The sequence below is a fragment of the Lonchura striata genome, chromosome 13, assembly GCF_050655825.1.
Source record: "Lonchura striata isolate lonStrDom1 chromosome 13, ASM5065582v1, whole genome shotgun sequence".
Taxonomy (NCBI): Eukaryota; Metazoa; Chordata; class Aves; order Passeriformes; family Estrildidae; genus Lonchura; species Lonchura striata.
Genome location: NC_140715.1, coordinates 10233503 through 10258475, shown reverse-complemented (window position 1 = coordinate 10258475; position 24973 = coordinate 10233503). Strand labels below are relative to the sequence as shown.

General features: G+C 41.1%; 1 protein-coding gene across 12 annotated transcripts in view; it reads right to left on the bottom strand.

The window, feature by feature from the left end:
- Positions 1 to 24973, bottom strand: part of RAPGEF6 (Rap guanine nucleotide exchange factor 6) — a 126777-nt gene that overhangs the window by 41033 nt on the left and 60771 nt on the right. For 11 of the 12 annotated variants that reach the window (XM_085591232.1, XM_085591228.1, XM_085591231.1 and 8 more), the window contains exon 7: positions 2206 to 2337. In XM_085591232.1, the coding sequence (XP_085447358.1) occupies positions 2206 to 2337 (132 nt within the window). Of the gene's footprint in view, positions 1 to 2205; positions 2338 to 15877; positions 16880 to 24973 lie in introns of those variants that run through there. The other variant, XM_021549543.3, reaches the window with a different exon arrangement.

Genomic DNA, 24973 nt, shown 5'->3' with positions numbered 1-24973 from the left:
ATACATCTTTTATCAGGTTACTATTTGCACATTAGGCATATGAGAACGAGATACTAAAAATTCACTAAAAAATTAAGGGGGAGAAAATCACTGTGGGTTGTGGAGGATTTTCCCCCCTCATGCCATGTCTGTAGCACATCTTCTCTTCACCCACAGCTTATCAAATGCTTGATTCTCTAATGCTATCTCTCAAAGTTAATGTCACTGTAGCTCTGATCACACATGGCTGTAAAATTATCTTGCAAGATCTCACTCATCAGTGATGAACAGTGGTGACCTGCCTCAGCATCACCCTGGCCAGCCAGGAATTCTCTAACAGATGTCCTTACTTCCTTCAGGATGCAAAACCCAACAGGTGAATGTCACTGAAAAGGAAATTCTTACTGAGAAGTCCTAACTCCTAAAAATTAATATAAAATTTGCAGTCATTTTCACATTAATTATTCCTTAGTGTACAAAATACCTAGAACCACGGTTTATTTGCTACAGTGCATATAAATATGTTACTCCATCATTTTTTTGTTTATATATATTTTTTTTTTAGCAATTATGCTCTTTTGTCATTTATGGATGAGCAGATATAAGGCAATTACCAATAAAAGATAAAGAGTATTCACTTATTACAATATACCATTGCTAGAGTGATATCTTTGTTATCAATAATATATTTTAAGTGCTTTTCACTTAGAGCAACCTCTCCAAACTACTCAGGCAGGCAACTCAAGCACCCTGTTTTTATGGTCTTGCAGCACCTTTTCAAATCCAGTGCCCGTGCAGCTGTGGGATCTGTGACACTGTCAGCCCTAACTCCAGCCCTCATGGCAGCTTGTCCTGGTGCTGAGGTCCCCATCACCTGGCTGGTCCAGATCAGGAAGATGTAGGAGCAGCAATGTTGTGGTCCTGCTGCAATCACCTTGGCAGGCTTTTTCCAACCCCAGTGCTCCTGGAGCTGTAGGCTCTTGGGCTCCCTCAACCCCAACCCTAACACTGACCCCAACCCTAACCCAAACCAATATTATGGGTTTTCCAGATCAGGAAGGTGCAGCAGCAGCAATGCTGGGGCCCTGCCATGATCTCCCTGGCCTTTTCCAGCCCCAGGGCTCCTGGAGCTGAAGGCTCTGGGACTCTCTCAATCCTAACCCTAAACTAACATCAATTCTGATGTAGTCTTGATTCAGAAAACAAAAAAGAGTAAAAATAATCAAGATACAAAACACCATCTTCCAGCATAGCCTCTCGGAAATAAGAGAGTTTATGAAGCACCTTGGAGAGACTCTCTCAGGGATGTCAGCTACTCCTGATCTAGCTGGCAGCAAGCAAATCTAAAGAAGTAGTAAGATTATAGATTAAATATAAAAAAATGCAGAGATACTTTTAGTGTTCTAAACTAATTTTTGCTTTAATGCCTTATTTTTCAAGTTCCTTAAGCAATATATTGCTGTAAATAGGTATCATTAATCTGTTTCCAGTATAGAAATAATATCCAGGCAGCACCTAAGCAAAAGGAACAGGTGTCTAAAATCAAGTTACACCTATACCATGCTCAAAAACTGCTGTATACTCTGTATTGTGGTCAGACTGCAACTTGGAAGTGGAAAAGCTGTGATCAATACTCATCAATACAAATCCAAGCTGAGCCTCCTCATCAATCAGAGCATAAACACCCATGAAATGAGCTCTGCGATTTGATACAAGACAGGTGACTTATTAAGTGTATTATCAGTAAACAAATGAAGCCATCTCTGGCTTTCAGCCAACTTCTGCTCTCAGGAAGCCACACCAGAATTTCCACAGTCAATTAGTGTAAAGTGGGTTTATTACCACACTTTTGTTTGCAGAACTGAACATCTGCTATTAGCAATAAATAAAAATAATCAAGAATGGTATTGGAAACACCAGGCTGATTTAGAGAGATTTGTTCCATTTCAGAAAGGAAAATGATCCCATGAATCAACAAATGTTACTTTGAAAAGCCACAGCATACTTGGTGGTACAGAAAGATGTGAAAAGAAAAAAAAAGAGCTTTACAGGCAGCAGTTTGTTGCATTTCTGTGTCTGTGGGAGTGATGAGCCCCACGGGCAGTGCAGGGATAGGTGGAAGCATCAAGAGGGTTTTACCCAGTCTTGGATAAAAGCTCACTCTTCCTGTTTATGGAATAATTTTAACATCTAGGAAGGAAAATTATGAAACCAAAGCTGTCTTACCTGATAAATATCAGACAGGCTGCTGCTCCCAGAGTCACTGGCAATGCTACATCCTGACTGGCTTGAAGGGACGTGCGTCACCTGGGGATGAGGATTGTCCGTGAGATGCATCTTGGTAAGGTCAGCTGGAAGCTGAAAATAGATGAATTTGGGGAAAGGCAGGAAAAAGAAAGGAAAACAAGATGTGTAAGTCTGATTTGAAGACAAAGTTTGTCATAAAACTTTGGTTAAACAATTTAAATTTGTATCTGAATTGCTGGATTATTGAATCAAAATCAACCAGAATCTGAACCTGTAACTTGACATACATTTTGAGAAAAAGCTAGTTTAGACTAAGCTGACCCCATCACACTTCACATTTCATAAAACTGATGGAAAACAATGCACCTTTCTATACAACAAAGGCCTGGTATATTTACAGCTAAGTGACATACCCCAAGATGACAAATATATGATGCTGGCCAAACAGCACACAGTATTTAACCTTAGCTGACATTGCAATCCATTATGAAGAAGCAGGATTCCTCCTTATAAGTTCAATTTATGCACCTTAGCTCAGGAATAACCTTTAGCAAATACCAGTGTAGAACAAAAAGTCATGTAATATAAATAAAACATTTGGTCTGTAAAGGGCTTTAACTTATCTTTAAAGAAATGAGTACACAGAAAGAATATTATGCATTTTGGCCACAACTATGTACAACGCCACCCCTATTTTATAAATCTATCTGTAAATGAACACACATGCAAATATCTAAATTTGAGTGCATTATTCAAGTTCATAAACATTCTTTCTACTGAAAAAAAAAAAAACAGCATTAGCTTTTAAAGACTCAGAACTGCATGGAATACTGTCAAAATTAACAGTCCTTTAATTCAGCCACTTGTTTACTTTTTGGCACATATACTTATTTTTTAAATATTAAATTATTAAAACTTAATATTTTTTAGAATTATACTCAACTATATTAAAAGCACATTGTATCATGTAATCATAGATTCTCTATGTGCTTTTATAATTTTTAAATTATACAAGTTATATACTGTTTCCTTTGGAAAAAAAGTTGTGATGCAGAAAAAGTCCAAAACTACTCCAATAGCATCAACTGTTGTTATCAAAATGAAAACATTTCTTCTGTACAACAAACCAAATTCCACACAATCGTGTAAGCTACTAGATACTTGGTCCTACAAATTAAAAGAAAATACTCTTGAGCTGATATCAACTTTATAAAAACTGACTAAACATAAGAGAAGTGTAAACAGGTTTTGATTTACCATCACGATTCCATGTCCATTATCTGAAGAACACGCAAGAGAAGTACTTCACCAAACACTAGTTCACATCTTTTCTGAAAACACAGATGGCAGTACAGGTCTTGCCAAACCTTCCCCATCCCCAGGGAAAAAATTCTTGAGACCCTCTGACAAATGCAACATAATTTTACTACCAAATCTGGGATAAGGAACATGAGGGACCTTGCAGCCCTTTCAACTCCCAATGACATTCTCACTGGCAATCACTACTCAAACACAACAATCCTACGAAAGAAAACATTACTCTTCCTCACTATTCTAATTTTTACCTTATTCTAGCCTTGTTTTTTCCTAACAAAAGAAAAGTATAAAATACCCAACCTGTACATTAGTATCTATGGTCACATGAAAAGGAGAAAGTCTGAAAAGCGAAACGTTGCTAAAATCCCACAAAAAAAACCCCTTCAAGCAGTAGGGGAAAGAAAGGGGCTTGGCAGAATGAGGGTTAGGGAACTCAAGTTGTGGTGAATTTGATCTAAATACAAAGGAAACACAACACTTTAAAACCTATGTTTAGCCACCAGAAAAAGTTTTACAGGCTGAAAATACCTATTTTCAGGATCTGAGAACAGCCAAAAGATCAAAGCAAGGGTGACAACATTCAATCCAGTGGCCAACAGGCAGCCTCTCTGCCAGCACACGGGAAGATCTGATTTACACCAAGGTGTAACCTCCCAGCTGCAACCATGTGCAACAGTGAAGCTGCGATGTGATTCTGATTTGATTCTGGTCCAGAGCACGGGCTGGTTACTCCTGGAATCCCAAAGGCACATTGCCTACAGAAGCCATTCCTGTGAAGAGCACTCTGCAGGCTCTGCTCCCAACAGGCACAGGGCAGGAAGCATCATCACATCCTCATCCTCTCCTGGAGCTCGGACCCTGCAGGTGGGTTCAGGCACCGACATTTCGCTGATGACACCTGCATGGAGGAGGCTCTGTGCTGTGGCAGCAGCAGGGAGCAGCCTGTGCTGCAGGTGACCCTGCTCCTGGAGCACCCTGCAGTGCCCCAGCCACGCTCCCAGAGCCACAACCCAGCGGGTCACAGCATCACTTCCCAGGCAGGTCACATCCACCAGCACTGTGGCACTCGCTGGCAAAGGGACAGGGCAAGGCAAGCTGGCAGCTGCTGAAAACGCTGAAGGGCAGTGGAACTGAAAATCCAGGAGTTTTAGGAAATTACTGAACAAATCAGCCCACATAGATTCACTGGCTCTAGCTTAAAAGACCACAGGTTTGCTGCAAACTCTTCAGGCTGTCTTACCTTTACAACCTCCCTATTCCAACAAACAGCTCTGACTTCAGCTTCAATGTTTTTGTCCATGATGAAATCCAATGCTGACTGTGGTAACACAGACATAAGGAAATCTAATTTAAGCTCCCTTCTATCCAGATTCTCAAACCCTCAAAACAGCTCCAGTAAAACAGTGAGCAGGACCAAGAGCAGAATCAATTCTGCAGGATTTCCCAGGAGAACAATGGCAGGTGCTGCTGTTTATCAACAATTGGTGCTGTTAAAGCCGGTTCTGGCTCAAAGACATCCCAGCACCCACACATATGCACTGCCACATACAGATTGTCTTCGCTAATTTATTTGAGATTTTAAGATTCTTGTGATGAACATTATTTTCCATACCTAGATTGAGAAGTGGGGCTCCACCTGGTCTAGTGGAAGGTGTCCCTGCCCAAGGCAGGGAATTGGGACAAGAGGAGCTTTTAGGTCCCTCCCAGCACAAAACATTCTGTGATTCTGTAATTCTAAGTACTGATGGAACAAGACATGGCTCTCAAAATAAACAGGTTGTGAATATATTTTGTGTGTCATTTTCACAAAAACCCACTGATGATCAAAGCACTGCCAGGCTTTCCAAAGGAGTATTTCTAAACAACTAATTAATCAAAACTGGTCTTCAATCCCCCTGCCAGCACTCCACTTCCATCACCTAATAAAGCACATGGGTATGTTTGATGCTCCTGCTGGACTTTGCAATATATTCTTGCAAAAGACATTTAATGCATGTTAGATGCAAGGAAACATTGCAATATCTCTTTAAATTTGAGAGAGAGATAAGGTTTATTTGAGACAAGTGACCTTTAAAGTACTGCTTGCCACTCGACTCAATCTCCCAAAATAAATCACAGCTTCTGTCTTTTGTATGTCATTTTTATTACCCAAAGTGATTGTTCTTTCTTGCAGAGCTCACCAGGCAGCAAGATACAAAGAGGATGTTTCTGTACCAACATGACAGCGGACACGGGAAGCTCTTGCTGGTTGTGGCAGGGAAGTTGCTGCAAGTGACATAAAATTGTCTTCACTATTGGTGACTTTGACTTTTTTTCTGAAACTTAGAAACTCCTGTTACAAGAGCATCAGTATGTTGAAAAATCCTGTGTTGGGAAACAAGGTCCACACAGTAATGTCCAACTATGACCATATTAGATGCTTTTGGATGCAGATGTTTAGATCTGCAATATCTGCTGGCTAACTGTATGCCCCAGAACCCCCAGATAGGAAAACCACAAACACCCACAACATTCTGATAGGCACTCCAACAGACTACTTAGTTGACACTTTAAACCACAAGAATTTCATTTTTTAACAGGAAGGGATAATCTGGAATTGTAATATGAGTGCATCTGACATGCTGGCACAGCCTGTCCCGGCATCAGTGCCAGCACATCCTTGTGACTGACCTTTCCCAACAAAGGGATATTTAGGAACAAACCCCCCCTGTTGAAATGCCGCACTGCAATTCAGAACTGTAGCAGAAAGAAAGTTAAGAAAATAGAAGTTACTGTCGGCACAGCCACCGGCAGCTCTGCATCCCCTCTGAGTGAGGAAAATACAGCTAGTGATTACACCAAAAAAATCCAGCATCAACAGGGAATTTTTAAAGCAATATTGCAAACTGCAAGAGGAAAAAGGAGAGGAAAAAAAAGACTAAATCATTCAGAAGCTCATCCTAAAGGTAGCATCAGCCTGGCATGCCACACCAACCCAGAAGCACCAGCAGCTTGGACTTATTTTTGTTAAAGGAATTTGAAATTTTGGAAGAGGATTCACAGGCTGATCCCATCTCATTTGCCAGAACACAGCCACAGCTGGGAAACAGTCACCTCATCCAGGAAAGAGAGGAGGTGGTGGGAGAGGAGATGGGAGTGTAAAAACCAGCACTGAGTAACATTTATTAAAAATGAGATGCACAAAATACTGAACTCTCCCCAGACCAGCCTTGAAAACCTGAGGTGAAGACTCCAAAGGCCCACCAGGAATTTGGCTTTTTCCATCAATTTCATGGGTGCAGCCACCTGGCACCAATGCAAGGGGAAGCAGCACTGCTGCTGCCAAACCAGAGAAACCCCAAAAAACTCTGCAAGCTCCAAAGTGTCCTTTCTCCTATCACATAATACAAAGCTTAGTTAAAAGGAGCATTTTATTTTATTATGTTCATTTGTTTTTTAATAGACATCAGGACATCTTGGTTTTATACAGAATTACTGACTTTCTAAAAGTAGTTTGGTACCAAGAGCAGAATAATGATGTGATGGTTTCTCCCTAAGACAGCTGACGTCTCCCACTGTTCTCCAGCAAGAACAGTATAAAGTATAGCAAAGGTGAGTACAAGGTTGTATATCTACAAGTCTCGTGTCTGTAATTTTGAAATTAATTGGAGTGTAAGCTCCGATCCATGACACAACTCACAGGCCAGCAGACCAAGGACACTGCATCTGCAGTGACATTTACTTCCCACATAAACACCATTTACTCTCAGCAGTGAAGTCATACAGAATACTTGGGAATTAAATTAAAACCTAATTTTGCTATAACAGACTTTCAAGACTGCACATGCTCTGTCCAGCAGAGCAAATGACGTGACCTTTGACGAGATGACCACCCATCAACTTGTCTGAAAAGGACACTGAGAGTGATGTCAGCCTGAGGACAACCTCCCTTCATGTGCTCCTTATGAAGGGTTTGCTAAAAATAAAGGCTATAGAAAGCCATTGCAGAGTCTAAATAGAGAGAAAGGTAACCACAGAAGTCACAAGTTAAGTTTTGTCACAGACTGGCCAAACTGAGACATTTTTGTTTTCTATATCCCTTTTTTTTTTTCATGGAAAGGAATCAGTAGAACCTCTTTTTACAGAGACTATACTCTACATCCTTTATTTCCATATTTACTTTAGGATTTGTTGATATCTTTGCTCTAAGGAAAAGCCACATCTGTGCCTTTGGGCTACAACTTTTGAAAGTAAGTATCAGTGTTTACTGTTACACTTTGGATAACCAAAATATACAGGCTGAAAGGCATAGGCAATATGAATTTGCAAAGTAGTCTTGACAGAGGGACACAAGACCTATGAATTATCTTTTCCTATGTGTAAAAGCTTCAACACTGTGTTTTAAACCTGCAGTAAATTGTGTATTTATCTAACATGTCCAGAAGGATCCCAGAATAAAGACAGTGGCCAAAGGACTCATCATGGGGATAAAAACTAATAAAGGAAGCACAACCCACTGAACTCTTCTGGTCCATTCCAAATTCAAATTAATGGAAAGAAAATGGGCAATAAAGAATCAAAAGGTTTGCCCCTTTTTAATACTCCTTGACAGCAAAGTTTTTTGTCAGTTTTCTAGGAGCCCATATGGATGTTTACAACCAATCAATGCAGTCTGGACACAGCAGAACCATCAGCCTCTGAGAGAACAGTCTGTCCTTTTCCAGGCTGTATAAGCAAATTTTCTGTCCTTGGTTTTACAGACTGTCAGTAACCTTCTACCTTGTTTGCTTTTCTAAAGTTCCCTGAAATGTTGCCAGCAAGGCTAATATTCAGAAACAACACTGGAGTTATTTTCCATAAAACAGCCGAGGACAAGCACAGTGCAGCGCTGTGGTGTCAGGGCACACATACAGCTGCTGGTCACTGTAAAACCCCCAACTCAGCCACCTCACAGTGAAAACCAGATCTACAAGACAAACAGTCCCAATTTTAAGGCACATTTATTGAGCATTTTGTTTATTGACGTTTTGCATTAAGAGGTTTTCACTGTTGTAAGCTGGAACCTATTAACACATGCTTGGAGCATTAACTGTGATGACACTGGGTGACCTCTGAGCCTTAGGAAACACTCCTGCTCAGCCTCCATCATACCCAAATGGATTGAGGACAGCAATTTTCCTTTCTCAAATGACACAGAAAGCCTGGACTGTCACAAGAAGCCATTTAAAAAAAAAAAAATCAAGTATGTTTGCCTTAAGTCTTAAAAATTAAAAAGACCACATAATCGAAGAGCTGAACAGAACCCCAGCCCTCTGAAACAGGACTTCTCCAGATCCCACCTCTCCTCTTTCAGTGACCATATCTTTCCAGTCCCTTCAAACACCATTTTCTTTTTTATACCCTTAATTCAACAGCTTTCATACCTTTCATATTAAACTAGATCTTCAGCAAATTCTACATTCCACCATCTTACTGGCAAGTTGCTTGGATGATCTCACTACAGGCTTCTGTTTCCATTATCAGCTTGTTCATTTACACAAGATAACTAATTTATTTAATTCATTCTACTTTTCCTTTGTACAACCTACTGAAACAGGAGCAGCACTGCTCACTTCCACTGACAGCAGTCTCTCACCTGCAATCCTTTCTGCTCTTCTCCATCCCATTCATTCCATCTAAGAAATGAAAAAGGAACAAAACTCTTGAATGTTTTTTCTTGGCATCAGTAAATTATTTTAATCATCTCATGTATCCTGCCAGTAAATCAACAAGAAACCACTAAAACCCATGACTTCTCTGAAGTTATTCTGTAGAATCTTCAGCAATCTTTTTCACAAGGATTTGTATAAATTAATTCTGCTTTATATTAACATTTTACATACAAGCCACAATTCTCCTCCAGTTCAAAATACACTCAGAGCTGTGTTAATGGGAGAGGAGAAAGTTGCCTCTCTGAGATACAAAGAGAGGCCATTTAGGTGTCCACAGAGAGAATAAGATGAGCCCAGCTGAATTACCCATGCTGACATCAGTCTACAGACTTAATGCAAACAAAAACATTTCCTCCTTGAAGACCACAGATGGTTCACCAGTGGCACAAAAACAGATTTCTACAGCTTTTTAAAAAGCACCAATGATGTCTGGGGAGTGAGGCTTTTGTTGTTTTTAAAACAAAGTGATGGCTCAAGCTTTCTACCCAGTAGGTCCAGATAAAATCCTATGCTCTTCAATAACATGATGCAAAAAAACTCAGTACCTATTTAACTACACAAACTTCATGATAATATTTATTTCAAGGTTTCAATTCACTGTCTACAGTATCTACTCCTGGTTTTATCAATACTACACACATGAATCTCAAAGAAATAAAGACCAAGTTGACATCATTCATGACAGCCTTGCAGTGCCTCAAAAACTATTCCTGAAGCCTTCCTAAAATATCTCCAGGCTTACAATAAGGTAAAAAAAACCACACATAACACACAAAAACCATCTGGAAGAATTAATAATCCCTAGAGGCTGTTTATTGCCTCTGGTAGTCAAGAGCTTTTTGGTCTTTGTGGCTCCTATAGCACATAGAAATTAAAATTCTCTGAAGTATTACATTTCCTTAGTTACAATAAGGTGACATGAGGACAGAATTTCAAACTATATTCTGGTGTTGCCTTAAACCACACATGTAATGCAATTTTAATTTGGTTTTCATATGTCTAAATTATAGATTACTACTATGCCTTAACTCAGGATAATGCTAAGTGTCTGACACGCAAACAACTCAGCTCTGGAGAAGTGGGTCTGAAAATTCACCCACAAAAAACTGTACCAGTATTGCTTGGAGCTCCATTATAAAGGGAATACCGATTAAGTAAACATAATTGATGGCTGCAAAAAATGAAGACCAATTCTTCTCTGGTCCATTCACAAAGTAACATTTTCAAAAATGTCAACACTTGTATTTTTGTTATTTTGAACACGGAACAGGAATGTTCAAAAATACTTATTTTAATCCAACTTTTACTCTTTGTTCTCACCACTGAAAATTAATACAATAGTAAAAAGTGCCTTGTGTAAATAATTATAATAGAAAACAAAGTGTGACAGGGACTAGTGATGCTCCGAGTTCTACAAGGAGCCCATAAACTCCAGCAGCCACCAGCAGCCTGATGTTTGGGAGCTCTCACTCTAAGCCAGTACGGCAGGGCACATAAAATTCCACATCTACATCGACCTTCATTGACTAAATAATTTATCAGCTGCTAGGTGCACAGATTGGTAAAATAGAGCATGATGACAATCCCTCCTTACACATCCTCGGGCGCTGACACGCAGGTGACAATCAGCTCTGGGGCTGGGCGCCAAGGACACGGAGCACGGCGAGCACAGCAAGGCTGGCAGCACCACCTCTGAGCCAGCAGCTGTCCAAGGAGGCCCTGGGATACTGCACATGCAAAAAAACCACAGGAGCACCAGTCTTCCATTGGTGCTTCCACGTTTGCTTTCTGTATTCATCAAGAAATGCGTTCATGGAAGCGAGAGGGGCAAAAGAGGGTGGTCCCGACCTAGGCTGTAGCTGAAAGGAAAATTCTAACAAAGAAGGTTTAAACTAAAGTCTAGGAGGAAATAAATGAACAGATAGGTGTTTATTTGCATACTAAGAGCCAATTTCCCATAAAAACAATACTTCAGGAAAAGGCTTTTTCTGTTGAAAAGTAGCACAGTGTGTACTTGCACTTAACTTTAACATATTATACACCAGAGTATAAGAAAATCCAAGTTTTCTGGAGCAAATGGCCATATAGCTCATACTAAACCATTTTAATCTTAAACTATCAGGCAAAAAATGTATTTAAGAAGTTATACAAAAAGTATCCTGCAAGTGGCTACAGAAAACTGAGTTAAAACTTGCATCTAAGTGTAAGAAAAATTGTTATTTGCCAATCCAAGTCCTCACCCTCTAAGTGCTCAGGGATCATAGTACTGAGGAACCAAGAGGCTGTGCTCCTACAAATAACATGGAGAATCAAAGCAATCCTTCTGAGCAATGGATGAAGGGGAAAAGGATCAGAAAATATAGGGTAGGAGGGACCATAAATACTCTGAGGAGCTGGCTGAAACTCCAAAACTTCCAAAGAGGGCTAAACCATGCAATGCAAAGTTCCAAGCTCTGCGATGCTGAAAGCTGGGCTGGAGCTACAGGCACACACAGACAGATTGCTGGGAAAGGCAGGTCCGAGGGGAAGAGAAAGACCTTATCAAAACTGACTGCAAAAATAAAGCAAAGGATCAGTTACTCTATTTGCTCTAAAAACACTTAAAATTCATACTACTGGGGCTACTTTCCATGTAAGCACGTTAGCAAAGATAAGGATGACATAGAATCAAATCAAGGACACACTATCAAAGCTCTGTTTTTCTTCTGAGGAACTGAAATGAAATCTTTAATTGCATGAAGATTTCAACTCAAGATCCTGGAGATCAAACTGATGCCCTTTGGAATCAGAAGATGAGGTTATACTGATTATAGTTATGAATAACCAAAAATTGTATCACATGCCTCTGAGATGACACCAAAAATAGAAATGGGATTGAAAAACTATTCCAAGTCTTCTGCTTTAACTCAAACACAAACTTTTATAGAGCAAATGTATCATTATTATGCTTCGCATTATTAGATTTTTATCTAAACAGCAGAAAGAGAAGAGCACAGAAGCCTAGAGAAAATAAATTACCATCTACTGCCATAAGATAAGTTTCACGTGCACCTGGGATCTTGAATTAAACTATTTTGCTTCAGGAAAAAAAAAAATAAAAGCTTAAATGTTAATTCAAAAACTCTTACTTTCTATAAAAAGTACATTATCTCAAAAAGCATCCATTTTAAATATCTTCTATAGAAACATTATCCAATCACTCCATAATCACCCCATCAGACCCTCATGCTTCACAAACACAGTAACTGTGGGTACATTCCAGGCTTGGAAAATTCTTAAGATGCACATAAAATTTCTACTACAGAAGAACCCTCTACATCTAAATCACTGAGTTTAGAGCTCTCCTTCATAGTGACTTCATAGCACAGTCACAGTTAAGAGTCCAATACCACAAAGTGCATCTCAGACAACTGAACAGGGAAAGTTACCATCAGAATTACAAAGACAACCAAAATCTTGCTGAGATACTTGTGAATTATTTTTTTCTTTAAAATACTGCACTGGCATCACAGGAAGAGATTTGTTTAATGTAAGTTGAATGTCTCTTGTCCTTGCCAAGAGAACCAGCCTGTGGAAACAGATCTCCACCAACGCAATGCAAAGTCCTCTATCTTCCCTCATCCTCTTCCAGAGCCACAGTGGCTCGACAGCTGGCACGGCTTTGATCACTGCTCACCACACTCCTCGCTGCTTATCATCCTCACCACGTTTCCTTACAAATGCCTGCATCTATTTATCTCATCTTCCACAGTTTATCATTCCAGCAAGGGCACTGTCCCCAGGGCAGAGACCAGGGGCAGTTCTGCCCTGCTGCTGGCTCCTCCAGATGCAACAGCCACCATCTCCTCCTGCCAAGGAGAGGGTGATTCCTCTCAGACACATTTCCAATTATCAGCAGTCCTCAGAAATACGCTGACCTCCACAAGAACCTGCCTGAAAGGGCACTGCAGATGCACGTTCACTGTTCTCTCCCTCTGTTCATCCTCCTTCTACAGCTCTTGATGCAGGGGAATGGAATGCACTGATTGCTTTACACAAGTCTACTCTGCACCTCTACTTTGGGAAACCAAAAGCCATGGAGTCTCTGGGGGATGAGGGTGAGGGCAGCACTAAGCAGTGTGTGCTATGGAACTGCTGGGGACACCAGCACTCAGGGACACCCTGCACTTGGAGACTTTTCCAGGTGTCCAAACGCCGGCTTCTGCTCCTCCCAGCCACACCAATTAACCTCCCCAGGCCAAGGTTAACCTTCAAAAGTGTTCTACCTTCACAAAAGCCTACCTTTATGATTAGTCATAAGAAATATGACTTCATCCTGCTCTGATTCAATCCATGGATCATGACAATGTCACACCCAGAACAGCTGTAATTACAACTGAGTCAACAGCCCATGTTCAGACTACTGTCTTACACCAGTTTAAAAGCAACTGATTAAAACAATTCTGGCACAGATCTACATAAATCTAAGTTCTGGTTTCAAAACACAAAATACTTGACATTTTCAAGTTAAACTTGAAACTTAGATATTTAACATTCTGACATTATTTAGTTTGCTGTATTATGTATTATTATAAAACACTTGCCATAGAAACGGATTCTTACTACAAAGCTCAGTTAAAACCAAAATGGCACAAACTCACATCTGATTCAGCTCATCAGTTTGCTTAATCCAATGCACACTTCCCCTCAGAGTTACCAAACAATATGAACAGATCCCTTCAAAAGTTTGGGGGGGGGGCTGTAGGAGTTTTGGGAGACTTGTGAGTGTTTTCAGAACAGAATAAAAGTGCTTTATCTTTGTGGCTTTAAAGGTAAAGAACTGTTAGCTATGGACTGGAATGCAAAATCAGTTAATCAGTTCTCATAAACCATTAGAAAAAAAAAAGAAAGAAAAAACAAACTTTCCCCTTCCTAATATTTTATACCATTTCATTTATGAATAGTAACTGAGTGAATAAATGGCTTGGCTGGCAGAGCAGCAATCCACTGGATATTGTCCACAGAGCTGACACAGGGGTCAAAAAACTTTTTTTTCTTAATGTCATTATTCTACCCTTATGACGCCCTTATTTGAGCACAAGCTTTTTTGTGGCTTCTCACTTCAGCCCAAACTCTGTGGAGAGTGCAATCCCAGCTGAAGTACCAACATGACTAAAGCATTCCCAGTTTCCAGTTTTTAAGCAGTATTACAACATGAAAACCTCCTTAATAAGGGCAGCGCAGGTAAGTCAAGCTTAAGTAAACTCAGCCTTTCATAATTAATGTCTGCAGAGTAGGAAGGGAAGAAAGAGTCTACATGTACACTGGGGCATGGATCATAACATAAACAGGCCAGGATTTGCCAGCAGGAACTGCAAGGTGAGGAGCTGCAATTACCTGTGTGAGCACACAGTGCCCAGCCACTCTCCAAGACCACAAGTACCTGCAGCTCCACTTCCCCCGATGATGGGATGGACTCAGCACATGTGAAACAGCCAAAATTCAGCCACACACCCACCCACACTACTCCACGCTGGTTTTGGCATCCACACAGGGAAACCCCACAGCCCAGAGCTTTCACCCCCCTATTTACCACGAGCTTCCCTTTACATCACACCAGACATAAAAACCAAACAGGGAAAATCAGCCTGGACAGGGAGTCTGCACACCCAGCGAGCTTCTCCCTGTGCCTTTACACACCATCATGTCATTGAGACTCTAAACTTCCTGGGACCAAAGTCAAGAGCCACCTCCTGCTCCAAAGTCAATGCTGTATCTCATATTGCCAGGAGCACAAGGCTTTTTTGCCCACTGCCTCCAAACACCAGAAAGTTGCAGAGCCTTTTTTCTACCCAGTAAATACAAAATTATAATAAAGGAATAATAATGAGTATCTGCCTGGCCCCAGAGTTATAAGTCAATTCCTGTGTCATAGGTGACTGTTTCTTGGTAGTAGCCTTATTAAAATACCAGAAACTCAGCTAATTTTCTGACTGAGCATACCAAACAGAAACAGTCTCATAAATATTGTATTTTTAATTTCTTTAAAGGCTTTTATCTCAAGGTGGGTTTGCTCGAACGTTCTAGCTTTCATTATGCCACTTAAAAGAAACACCCTTCCCTCCCCAGTTTCACAGAAATACTGCATTCTCAGACACAAAAAATAATTGGAGTCCTTTAAAGCTAATTGTAATTACATAGTTCAGCTAAATAATTAACCAGTTCCATGCTGCTGCACAAAGGAAAGAAGCAGTACAGCTCCACACAGCTTGAAAATTAAAACATCAGTGGGTTTGGATATTAGAATGCTCAAGTTAGCAAAATATGCCAGCAGTTATAAAAATGTTACACTGCAATAATATGTATAGGCTGCATATACACTTCATATTTACAGGCTAGAAAACAAGCTTTACACATTTCATAAGCAAATGGCATTATATTTATACTTGCTGGTCGTTTTTAAGCTATTGGTACATAAAACAATTCCATGATTTCTAGGTCCTCCCTTCCTGTTTAGAAATGATTCTACAAAAATAGTTCATGCACAGCCAGGATTCCAATGCCTTCAACCCAGCATGCTGCTGGGATGAGAAGGGAACATTCAGCTAGCACCAGGGCTGTCAATACATGTCACAGAAATGCAGCACAGACAAAATCTTACTTACTTTGGAGGCCCAGGGCTGTAGGCAGTTGGCGTAACATCGAACAAGAAAAGCCATTTCTTAGGCTGGGGAAAAAAAGTTTCTTTTCTCAAATAAAAGCCACAGGGGGAAAAAATGAGAAAAATCCCTTCTGCTTTCTCTTTAAAAATCATAAAGCAGCAATGTACATATATGCAACTTCTCAGGCTTGGATTTCACACTGAATTCGATTACAGCTTCCACTAGATCTGAGGAGTTTTCAGTATTGCAGGGAGTTAGCAGCAGCAGCAGCAGCAATTCCTATAAAAATGTTCCAGTTTTAACAAGCACATAAATTCAAATCAAAATGTTTCCTAGCTTCTCACATACAAATATCCATACGTTCCTTCAGGCAAGAGGCATGCACCCAAAAAGTGCTGCTTAAATTGAATTAATTCAGAAATTGATTAGAACTGCAAGTTAAAGCAACAATACATTAAAAAGCAAGGTATGAATTCTTCAAATTTCTTTTTCTCTTCTAAAATGCTTTTACAAGTGGCTTATCTTCGGGTCCACTTTTCAGAAACTTCATACTAATACTGTAGATGAAATTTTGCAAAGGTTCTTCAGCATCTTAGGCGAATATCCACACCCTGGGATATTAAAGTTTCTTCTTTATACTCATGTCCATCAGAAATGCAGAAATTGAATTCGCGTCCGTACTGTAGCTCCAGGATATATGCTCTAACAGGTTTGCACTGTGGAATGTATTAAAAGCTTCTGCAATACAAACCCTTTTCTCTTTTCCCCCCCCTCCTTCTTTTTTTTAATGCCGTTTACAACTCTGCAGTGTCGCTTAGTATTCTAATGCATCAGTCAGATAGCACGGCTAATCCACGCCTAGCTTTTCCAATTAAAACATTTCTGTAATGCCAAACAAAACAGGACGTCCATAGCTACAGCAAGGCTGACTGCTGGAGTCCTAATTCCTACTATCTTTGCTTGCTTCTCAGCAGCTCCCTCAGGAGAAGCTCCCATCGATTGGATGCTCCGCAGCAAGATGAAATATCTAATAAGGAGGAAAGAGAGTGGGAGGGGAACGGAGCTAAAAGGATGACATCACCTGTATAGAAAGCCTTTAGAAACTGCATTAGATCAATTGGCTACTGGATCTGCAGATGCAGCCAGCAGAGCATCTTTATTGACCTAATATAAACACACATATCAGTACAACTGCTCAGCAAACACCCTGCTCCACATCAGCTTTTATATCATTTTATATCTATTCAGGGATATGCTGGAACTCTGATTATTCTCCTTTTTCTAAATAATTTTTTTAATTAATCACATGTATCCACTAACACTTTCAGCAGCATTTAGGTGGATTATTTTTCATTTCTGCATTCAAAAAGTAAAACAAATATCTGCAGCCATCCACGTGCACACAGACACATACATCATCGGCTCACAATAAAAAAATTTTGCTTTTATATATGTGTAACACTAGAGACTCAACACTTTTATCTCATCCTACACAATACAGAGATTTTATCCAGAATTAGAAGTAAATTTCTTACTAAAACATAAGGTTTATAATTCTCGTAGTTTTAATGATTTTGGAACACTTTTTAAAAGTTTTGGAGGGTGGGGTTTTTTCCCTGCTCAGTCAAGACCAATTCTGTTTCCAACCCAATTTGCTTTAATTCTGCAGTCGTCAATTTAGTTCTATAATCTCTTTTTGCAACTAAAAACTGATATATTTGAAAGGAGCTTAAAGTCTTGGATGACAGCCAGCATGCTGGAGAGATGCTCCAAGGAAGGATCTCTGAGATCCCAAACCTTTGAGCCGGGTCTGCCGTGATGCTTTCGGTTCCTAGAAGGCAAATGACTTCTGCTACTGCGCAAGGGAGGAAAGGAGGGAGGAGACAGGCAAGGGGACAGAGGGTGCTGGCTCTGTTAAAGCCATTATTTTGGTCTCTGGGTAATTTACTTCATCTGCAAGAAGGGGCACTCACTGTTACTGTTCTCCTCTTTTTGGAAAGAATTTTTGTCACCACATCAGACTTGATGGTAATTCTCTGAATCAAAACTAGCCCATGATGGCTGCACCTCCTGTGCACAAATGGAGTTGCCAAGGGGGGCCTGCTGGTAGGGAGGGCCAAAAATGCCTTTTTTGTCTTGTCTGTGTGCTTATTTTTGAATATTGAATCAGGCAGTTTGAGCAATCCAAAGAAAACTACTGTGCCAAGGGACATGTAGAAGGAGATTCTCACATCTCTGAAGCCAAGTTGTACCAACAGGGCACCACTCTCCATCTCACACCAATAGCTCCTCAGCAGTTATCCAGGAGCTGAATTCTTCCCAGTATATAGCCCAAATGATCACAGAAACATAGACTATCTGGAGTTGAAAGAGACATACAAGGATCACCAAGTCTAACACTTAGGATGGGAGCTGCATCTTCCCCTGGTGCCTTCCAAAACTAACCTAAAAGGAAAAAATTGGCATCAATGGCTGAATTTACTCAACCTCTTATCAAACGACAAAAATCATAAATGCAACTAGGGTCCATAAATATAACTGGGTTTAATTTGTATTTAAATATAAAGGATAATCTGAACTTCAATCCTGGGCTTGCAAAATTTGCAAACACAAAGTCTATTTGATTTTTAAAAGCCGAAAGCATTCTAACTACTTTAGATTTTTACAAAGCACTACACAGCTACACAAATAGCTGCTTCTTTTACTGCTTTTTCAATACTAAACAATAGGCTGGATATGTGAGCTTCATCTTACACACGACTGTATTGCCTCTTCTAATAATTCATAAAATTGTATTTAGAAGCAGCATCTTAAATGTCTGTAATGCTACAGTGATAAATCCTCAGCAGCAATGAACACCCAAATACTTCCATGTGGTGTTACCTGCATTGTGGTTAGCATAATCACAATTTGTATTGAGGAGAAAAGAACCCATGCAGCTGAAAGAGCCCTCTCCCTGCCTGCCTGCCCCTGATAGCTCTCCGGGCAGATCTCCACCTCCCAGACTCATCCTGCTGCATTGTGCGGCAAACCCGACCCAGCACAGATTTTGGCGCAGATGCCATATTTTACAACTACTGTAAACACCAGCTCAATAATGGGAACGAAATTCTATTTCCTCCTGGTTTTGCCTTTAAGTGCAGATGACATCATCCCTGTGGCCGTGCCGCCAATGAGCAGGGCGGCAGCAGGCAGGGGTCCCGGGGGGCTGCAGCCCACGCTGCGCAGCCCTGCCCGCCCAGCCCCGGCTGGGGGGAAAACCTGACCTACTTCCACACCCCGGCTTTTGGGGCATCCCCCCACTCCCTTCTGCTTCCATTTATTTATTTATTTTAACACATGCTTCTCTGCAGCCCCAGCTCCCTGCAGCACAGCGCTGTAAGTTTTTTATAAATCGTGTGTTTAATGACAAATTTCAAAACTAGAGCAACTCCGAGATGAAAAAAAATATCTGATACAAAGGCTTGGTAGTGATCACAACTGAAATACTTGAGCAAAGCTGCAGCATTGAGCAGAATCACAAACAGAAAATCACCATTCACATTTTAAACCAGAATCCAAGTTTTAAGAAGATCTTAAAGAAAAAGCAGTATACAATCTCTGTAGTAAAGGGAGTCTTTGTTCCTTAACACTGATTTATTTCCATGCTGAAATACCACTCCATAGATTTCTCTGCATCATTCTCTTTATCCTCCCATAATGCTACCTGAATCCTCCAGACTGTTAACCAAATCTGCACATTCTAATTGTCTAACAAGAGTAAGTCAGTGAAAAATTGGATGTTTTTAAAAGGATAGTAAAGCCTTTCATAATTTAAATGCACATTCAGTTAGGCAGGATCAGAGTCTTCCCTTATTTAAGGACACCAGAAATGCAAGCCCTGCACAGGCGGGAAGCACTGGCAGCTGCTGGCAGAAGGTACCCCAGAAGCAGCAGGACTTTTTCCTGATCAATCAGAGGAAGAAAAGCCCATTGTGCAATTCCAGCAGGGAGGACGGTGATGGTCTCAAAGCCATCATGGCCCTGGCTGACGAGGCAGGAGCTGCCAGCCGAGGGGCCTGGGGCTTCGAGCTGGGCTTCAGGATTGTGTCCTTTTGTCCTCAGAGGCAGGTGGCCCTGCCACACTGATTCCTGCAGTGCTCAGGCATGAGCAGGCACCTTCACTTGCCCCCCCATTTCCAGCGCAGTAGCTCCGGTCTCATCCTGACTCCAAGCCCGTGGTGGGGGCTGGGGAAGGCAACTGCTGCTCCAAAGGCGATCTGTCACTGCACACACTCAGGCAAAGATGTTTCAGGCTAAAATAATTCATTCTAATAGAGTTTTCCGAGTGGAAATTGCCAAACATAGCAGCATAATGCAGAAATATTTTAGCATTAAGGGCACCTGCATCAAGAGGCTATTTCCATAGATTTGAGTACTTTTCATCTTTTTGGACAGACAGGGGATAGGGAGCAAGGGTGCAGAAGGCAGAGCCTGCTGCAGACCCTGCCATGCTGGCACAGCTCACTGGATTCAGTGTCACTGCCATGCTGTTCTCCCACCTCTGAACCTAAACACCAAAAACAACTCATTGTATTGTTGTGGCATGGGCAGCCCCTCACTAGGGCTTCTCAGGAAAAAAAGGAAAAAACATACAACCTCCACCCTGTTCCTGACTCTTTAGGAAGGGGAGGCAGGGAAAGCAGCACCACAAGCTCCTGTTCCCCTTCAGGGCGACATTCCGTGGTGCCAGCGCATCCTTACACATGTCGCTTTCCAGCAGCACTCACTAAAAGGCTGTAGAAAAATCCTACCCCAAGATCTGTAGGACTCATAAGTAGTATGAAAACATGATCCATCCTAAGGGAAGGAGCGAGGCAGAGCAGGGGGAGAGCGGGAGGGGGAGGGCAGAGACTGTCATCATTCCTTAAGTGATGTAAGCTTCTAAATATAGCACCAGCAACACAGGAGGAACAATAAAAAGGCACCATGGATTGAATTTCTCCACTGCTTTCACACTACCCCGACTCTTTTTTTCAACTGCTGTGTTAAGCAGGGAAAGGTCATCTTCTATTTAAAATGATTCAGATTTATATGGTTTATAATACGTTTATAAATTACAGCTCTCTCCTGCAGCTCTGTCTCGCTTACACACTCTGCAGAGCCGGGCAGAGCATGATCCGCATCACAAACAGGGATGACGGCACTGGTGGGGAAGGGGGAAGCCCCCTTTGCTATGGACTCACACAAATAAAGTTCCCTTCAACGGTTTCAGCTGAGATGATTCATACCACGCTCCTCCCTTCCTTCCTGACATCTCATTTTGGCAAAGGGTGGGGAAGTCTGGGAAGGTCTGCAACCCAAAAATCCCTGGTGGTGAAAAGGTGTGGATACCAACCCCAAAAAGGTGAGTCTGGGGGACTGAATCCCCTCAGAGACACAGAAAGGACAAAATAGCTAATATCCCGCAGCAAAATTTCCCAGACACATTTAGGATTTTGATCACTAAACATAACCTCAATCTAATCTCCAATCTACATTCTTCAGAGACAACACCTCCCAAACCTAACATGGAACTGGCTGTGATTTCCTCAGCTGACAGTGAGCTGGGAAGCCAGGTGGAGTCTCCCATTTGCAAAGCCCATAAAGGTGCATATGTTCTTCTCATTCTGCAAAAGTTGATACAAAAACCCATACAAAATACCACTTTTTCTTTCCTCAGTTATTCAAAACAGCATCTCAGGTTAAATCAAGTAGATTAAGGCTATTTAAAATATAAGGTACTACCACATCTTTCACAAGAAAAAGGCTTCTGATTAAAGGACCTTGTGAATAATGTATTACATTCACAGATGAGGTTAAAAAAAATAATGAAAATGCCACTTTCAGTATTTCTTTTGTCTTTTTTACTTGAGGCTTAACACTAAACTGGTAGCCTGCAAGTGGGAAGAGGGGAGGGATTTGACTTTTCCTATCACAATTTCTCTCCTAAGCAAGGGTAATTTTGACCAGTCCACTGCCATTTATTAGTGGTCAGTGCATCCAGTTTGAAGAGTGAAGGAGTCCCACCCTGACAGACCTGCCTGTGCTCAGGCACAGCTTCATGCAAGCAGCTTGGCCGACCCCAGAGCCAGGCTGGGACAGCCAGGCTCAGCACTATCCAAGTTCTGTAACAGAATGGACAGGGAATAACAGGGAGGGTTCCGGGCACTCAGGGTCTGCAGATCCTGAGATCTGGATCCCCAGACCAGCCATGGTGGGGAAACCCAGCACAGACCCTACAGCAGCTCTGCAAAGCTTCTGACATCAGATGGAGCACCAAGGTACAACAACTTATAAACTTTATAATTTTCTAGTAAAATCCAGCCTTTATCACCTTTAAAAATGCAAAGCTGAGTATGCTCAGAGAAGGTTTTCCCCAGTGTCATTTGGGGTCCTCCCTTGACTGAGGGCAAAACAGCAGGAAAACCCCAGTTTATTCTCACCCAATCTGAGCAACTGATCTAACAGATAAAACAAGGGGAAAGCCAGAAGCCATACCTGCACTCCAAATTGACAAACCACAACTGCTAACCAAACTTTAAACAAAACAAATTCAACATCATAAAGACAATAGAAGTATTGTGGCTATTTTACCTCCAACTAGAAACTTCATCATAAGAACTTCATCACATAAGAACAAAACCTAGTAATACTTAGTGACAAAAAGCAAGGCTGACTTGCAAGAACAAGGTTAAGAACAATGACAAGATATGTGATGGCCCCATTTAGTCTAGTATTTTATCTGTATTTTATCTAGACATATCACTATTAAGAAAGATGCCACATACCAAATATAAAACTACAAATGCTGTTAAATGTCATTAGATAGTAATCAGTTCTATGCCAAAACCAAATATACTTATGTCATTATTCTCTCATAAATGCAGTGGTTTTCATGCCAAGTTTTTCCAAGGAAAACAGAGCATCCAAATGCTTATAATTATGCACTGACATTTTGTGATGGTGACTTTTATTGAAAATTGCTCAGGATATTCTCTATCTCTAAACTGGTCCATGAGACTTATGAAGAACATGACTGAGTTGATGTGAAGTTCCATACTCTAAATCAGAAATACATTTTACCCTGAACACAAAGTTGAAGACAACACCATCACAGCCCTTCAAAGAAATCCTTCAGTGCTATGTGACATTCAGCCCAACAACTCTAACGTACAACTTTACAAGGCTAACATACAAAATAACTCTTCACAGGACTACCTCTCTCTAAGGCAGGAGAAACCTAAACCTATGTGAAAGGTTGAGTTGGCTACAAGTGAGACTACAACCAGGCTGTTACATTTGAGTAGAGCATATTGGACAGAAGCAGCCCAGATGGAAGACACAAAATGAAAAACAGATCCATGGATGCTACCATCTCCCTGCACACAGGGAGACCAGCTTGCTGGCTACTACCCTGTCAGATTTCCCTACAAGAAGCCACACAGTATGTCATTTCAAGAGACTGAAACAATAATGTTAAAAAGGATCAGAAAAGGAACTGCAACTCATACACAAAAGATTTTTAAGTTTCCAAAAGAAACAAAACATCTCTGTGGTGCAGAGCATCTTTTACCATCAACCCCCAAGTGACACAACACAGTTATGAGCAGTGGGCACAACTCTCACATATCATTCTCCATCGAGTTTGCCTAAGAGCTTGCTTATAAAGAATTAATGACTTTAGAACTACCACCCAAACCCTTAGGGTCCATCAAAACAGAGATTAACTCCCTGAACGTGCTACATAAAATATTTTCTCAGGCATTTTCCAAGGAACTGAGTTAATTTCTACAATGGTGTAAATCTGTCTATGTGATAAAAGGAGAAAGAAACAAATAACTAGTTACTGTGTGGAGAGCTGTCTTAGGTTGCAATGCAAGATGGAACCAAAAGTATGTATTGTATTACCATCTGTTGAATCTGTTATGTCTTCCATGACCCTTCCTCCCTCCAGATCTCTTCTGTTAATGGGCCAGTGAGTGCCACTGCATGGCTGATAAAATGACATTGTCCCATTGGGAGATGCTTCACCCAGGGGGAGCAGCCAAGCATTTCTACCTGGATATAATCAGAGATACAGAACACCACAGGCAGCTTGTTCCCATTGGATTTCCGGAAGAAGACCAGACCCAGCTACTGTGTCCTTCAGAGGAAAACTTCATCCTTCTATAGCATCAGTGCTCCAACAGAACCACACTGTCACTCCAGGATGACTGCAGCCACCATTTAATGTGGCTGCTACCAACACCCTGACGCACAGGGTGTCAGGTTGTATTCTGACTCTGTCACTGTTTTTGTATTACTCCATTTTATTTTAATTTTTCTATTAAACTGTAGTTCTGACTTGGAATCTCCCACTGGTTTGCTTTCAAATCAGCAAGGTGACTGAATTTTTCAGTGATTGAATTTTTATTTCTTGTGGTGGCAATTTGCAAAATATTTACAAGTTATGAAAGGTTTTTCTGCCACAAAATATCTCCCTCCTACAGTACTGTCAGCATCAGCTGAGGTCAAGGTTTGAGCAACTCTCCAGACTGACGCCAGTCAAGAGAGCAGGATGGTTTTCCTGAAAAGGACTGTGCTCTGGATCTGCTTCCAAACAGTTCCAGGCTTCCTGGTGAAAGTGCTCACCAGGTAAAAAGACTGATAGAATGCAAGTAAGAAATTAGTGTAAAAATATCTACAAGTTTTCCTTCAATTATCACAAACAAGTGCAGCTCTGTTGCTCTGCTGAGCAAGGGGAGGGCACACACAAACCTGCTGTGGGTTCAGGGGGCCCATCACCAACACAACACTGGGTGGGGAGCAGATGTGCAGCTGACTGCTAAACTTACTCGAGATGGAGAAAGGTTCAAAAACAAGTCTTTGAGTCAAGAATCATAAAACAGGTTGTGAGGGATCTTAAAGTTCATCTTGTTCCAACCCTTCTGCCATGGGCAGGGACACTTTCCACTAGACCAGGTTGCTCCAAGCCTTGTTCAACCTGGCCTTGAAGAGCAGAGAAGATGGATCCCATTACAACCTCGGAGTGCAGCTCTCCCTAGCAGCAGAAAGATGTCATATCCTAACACTGTGGCA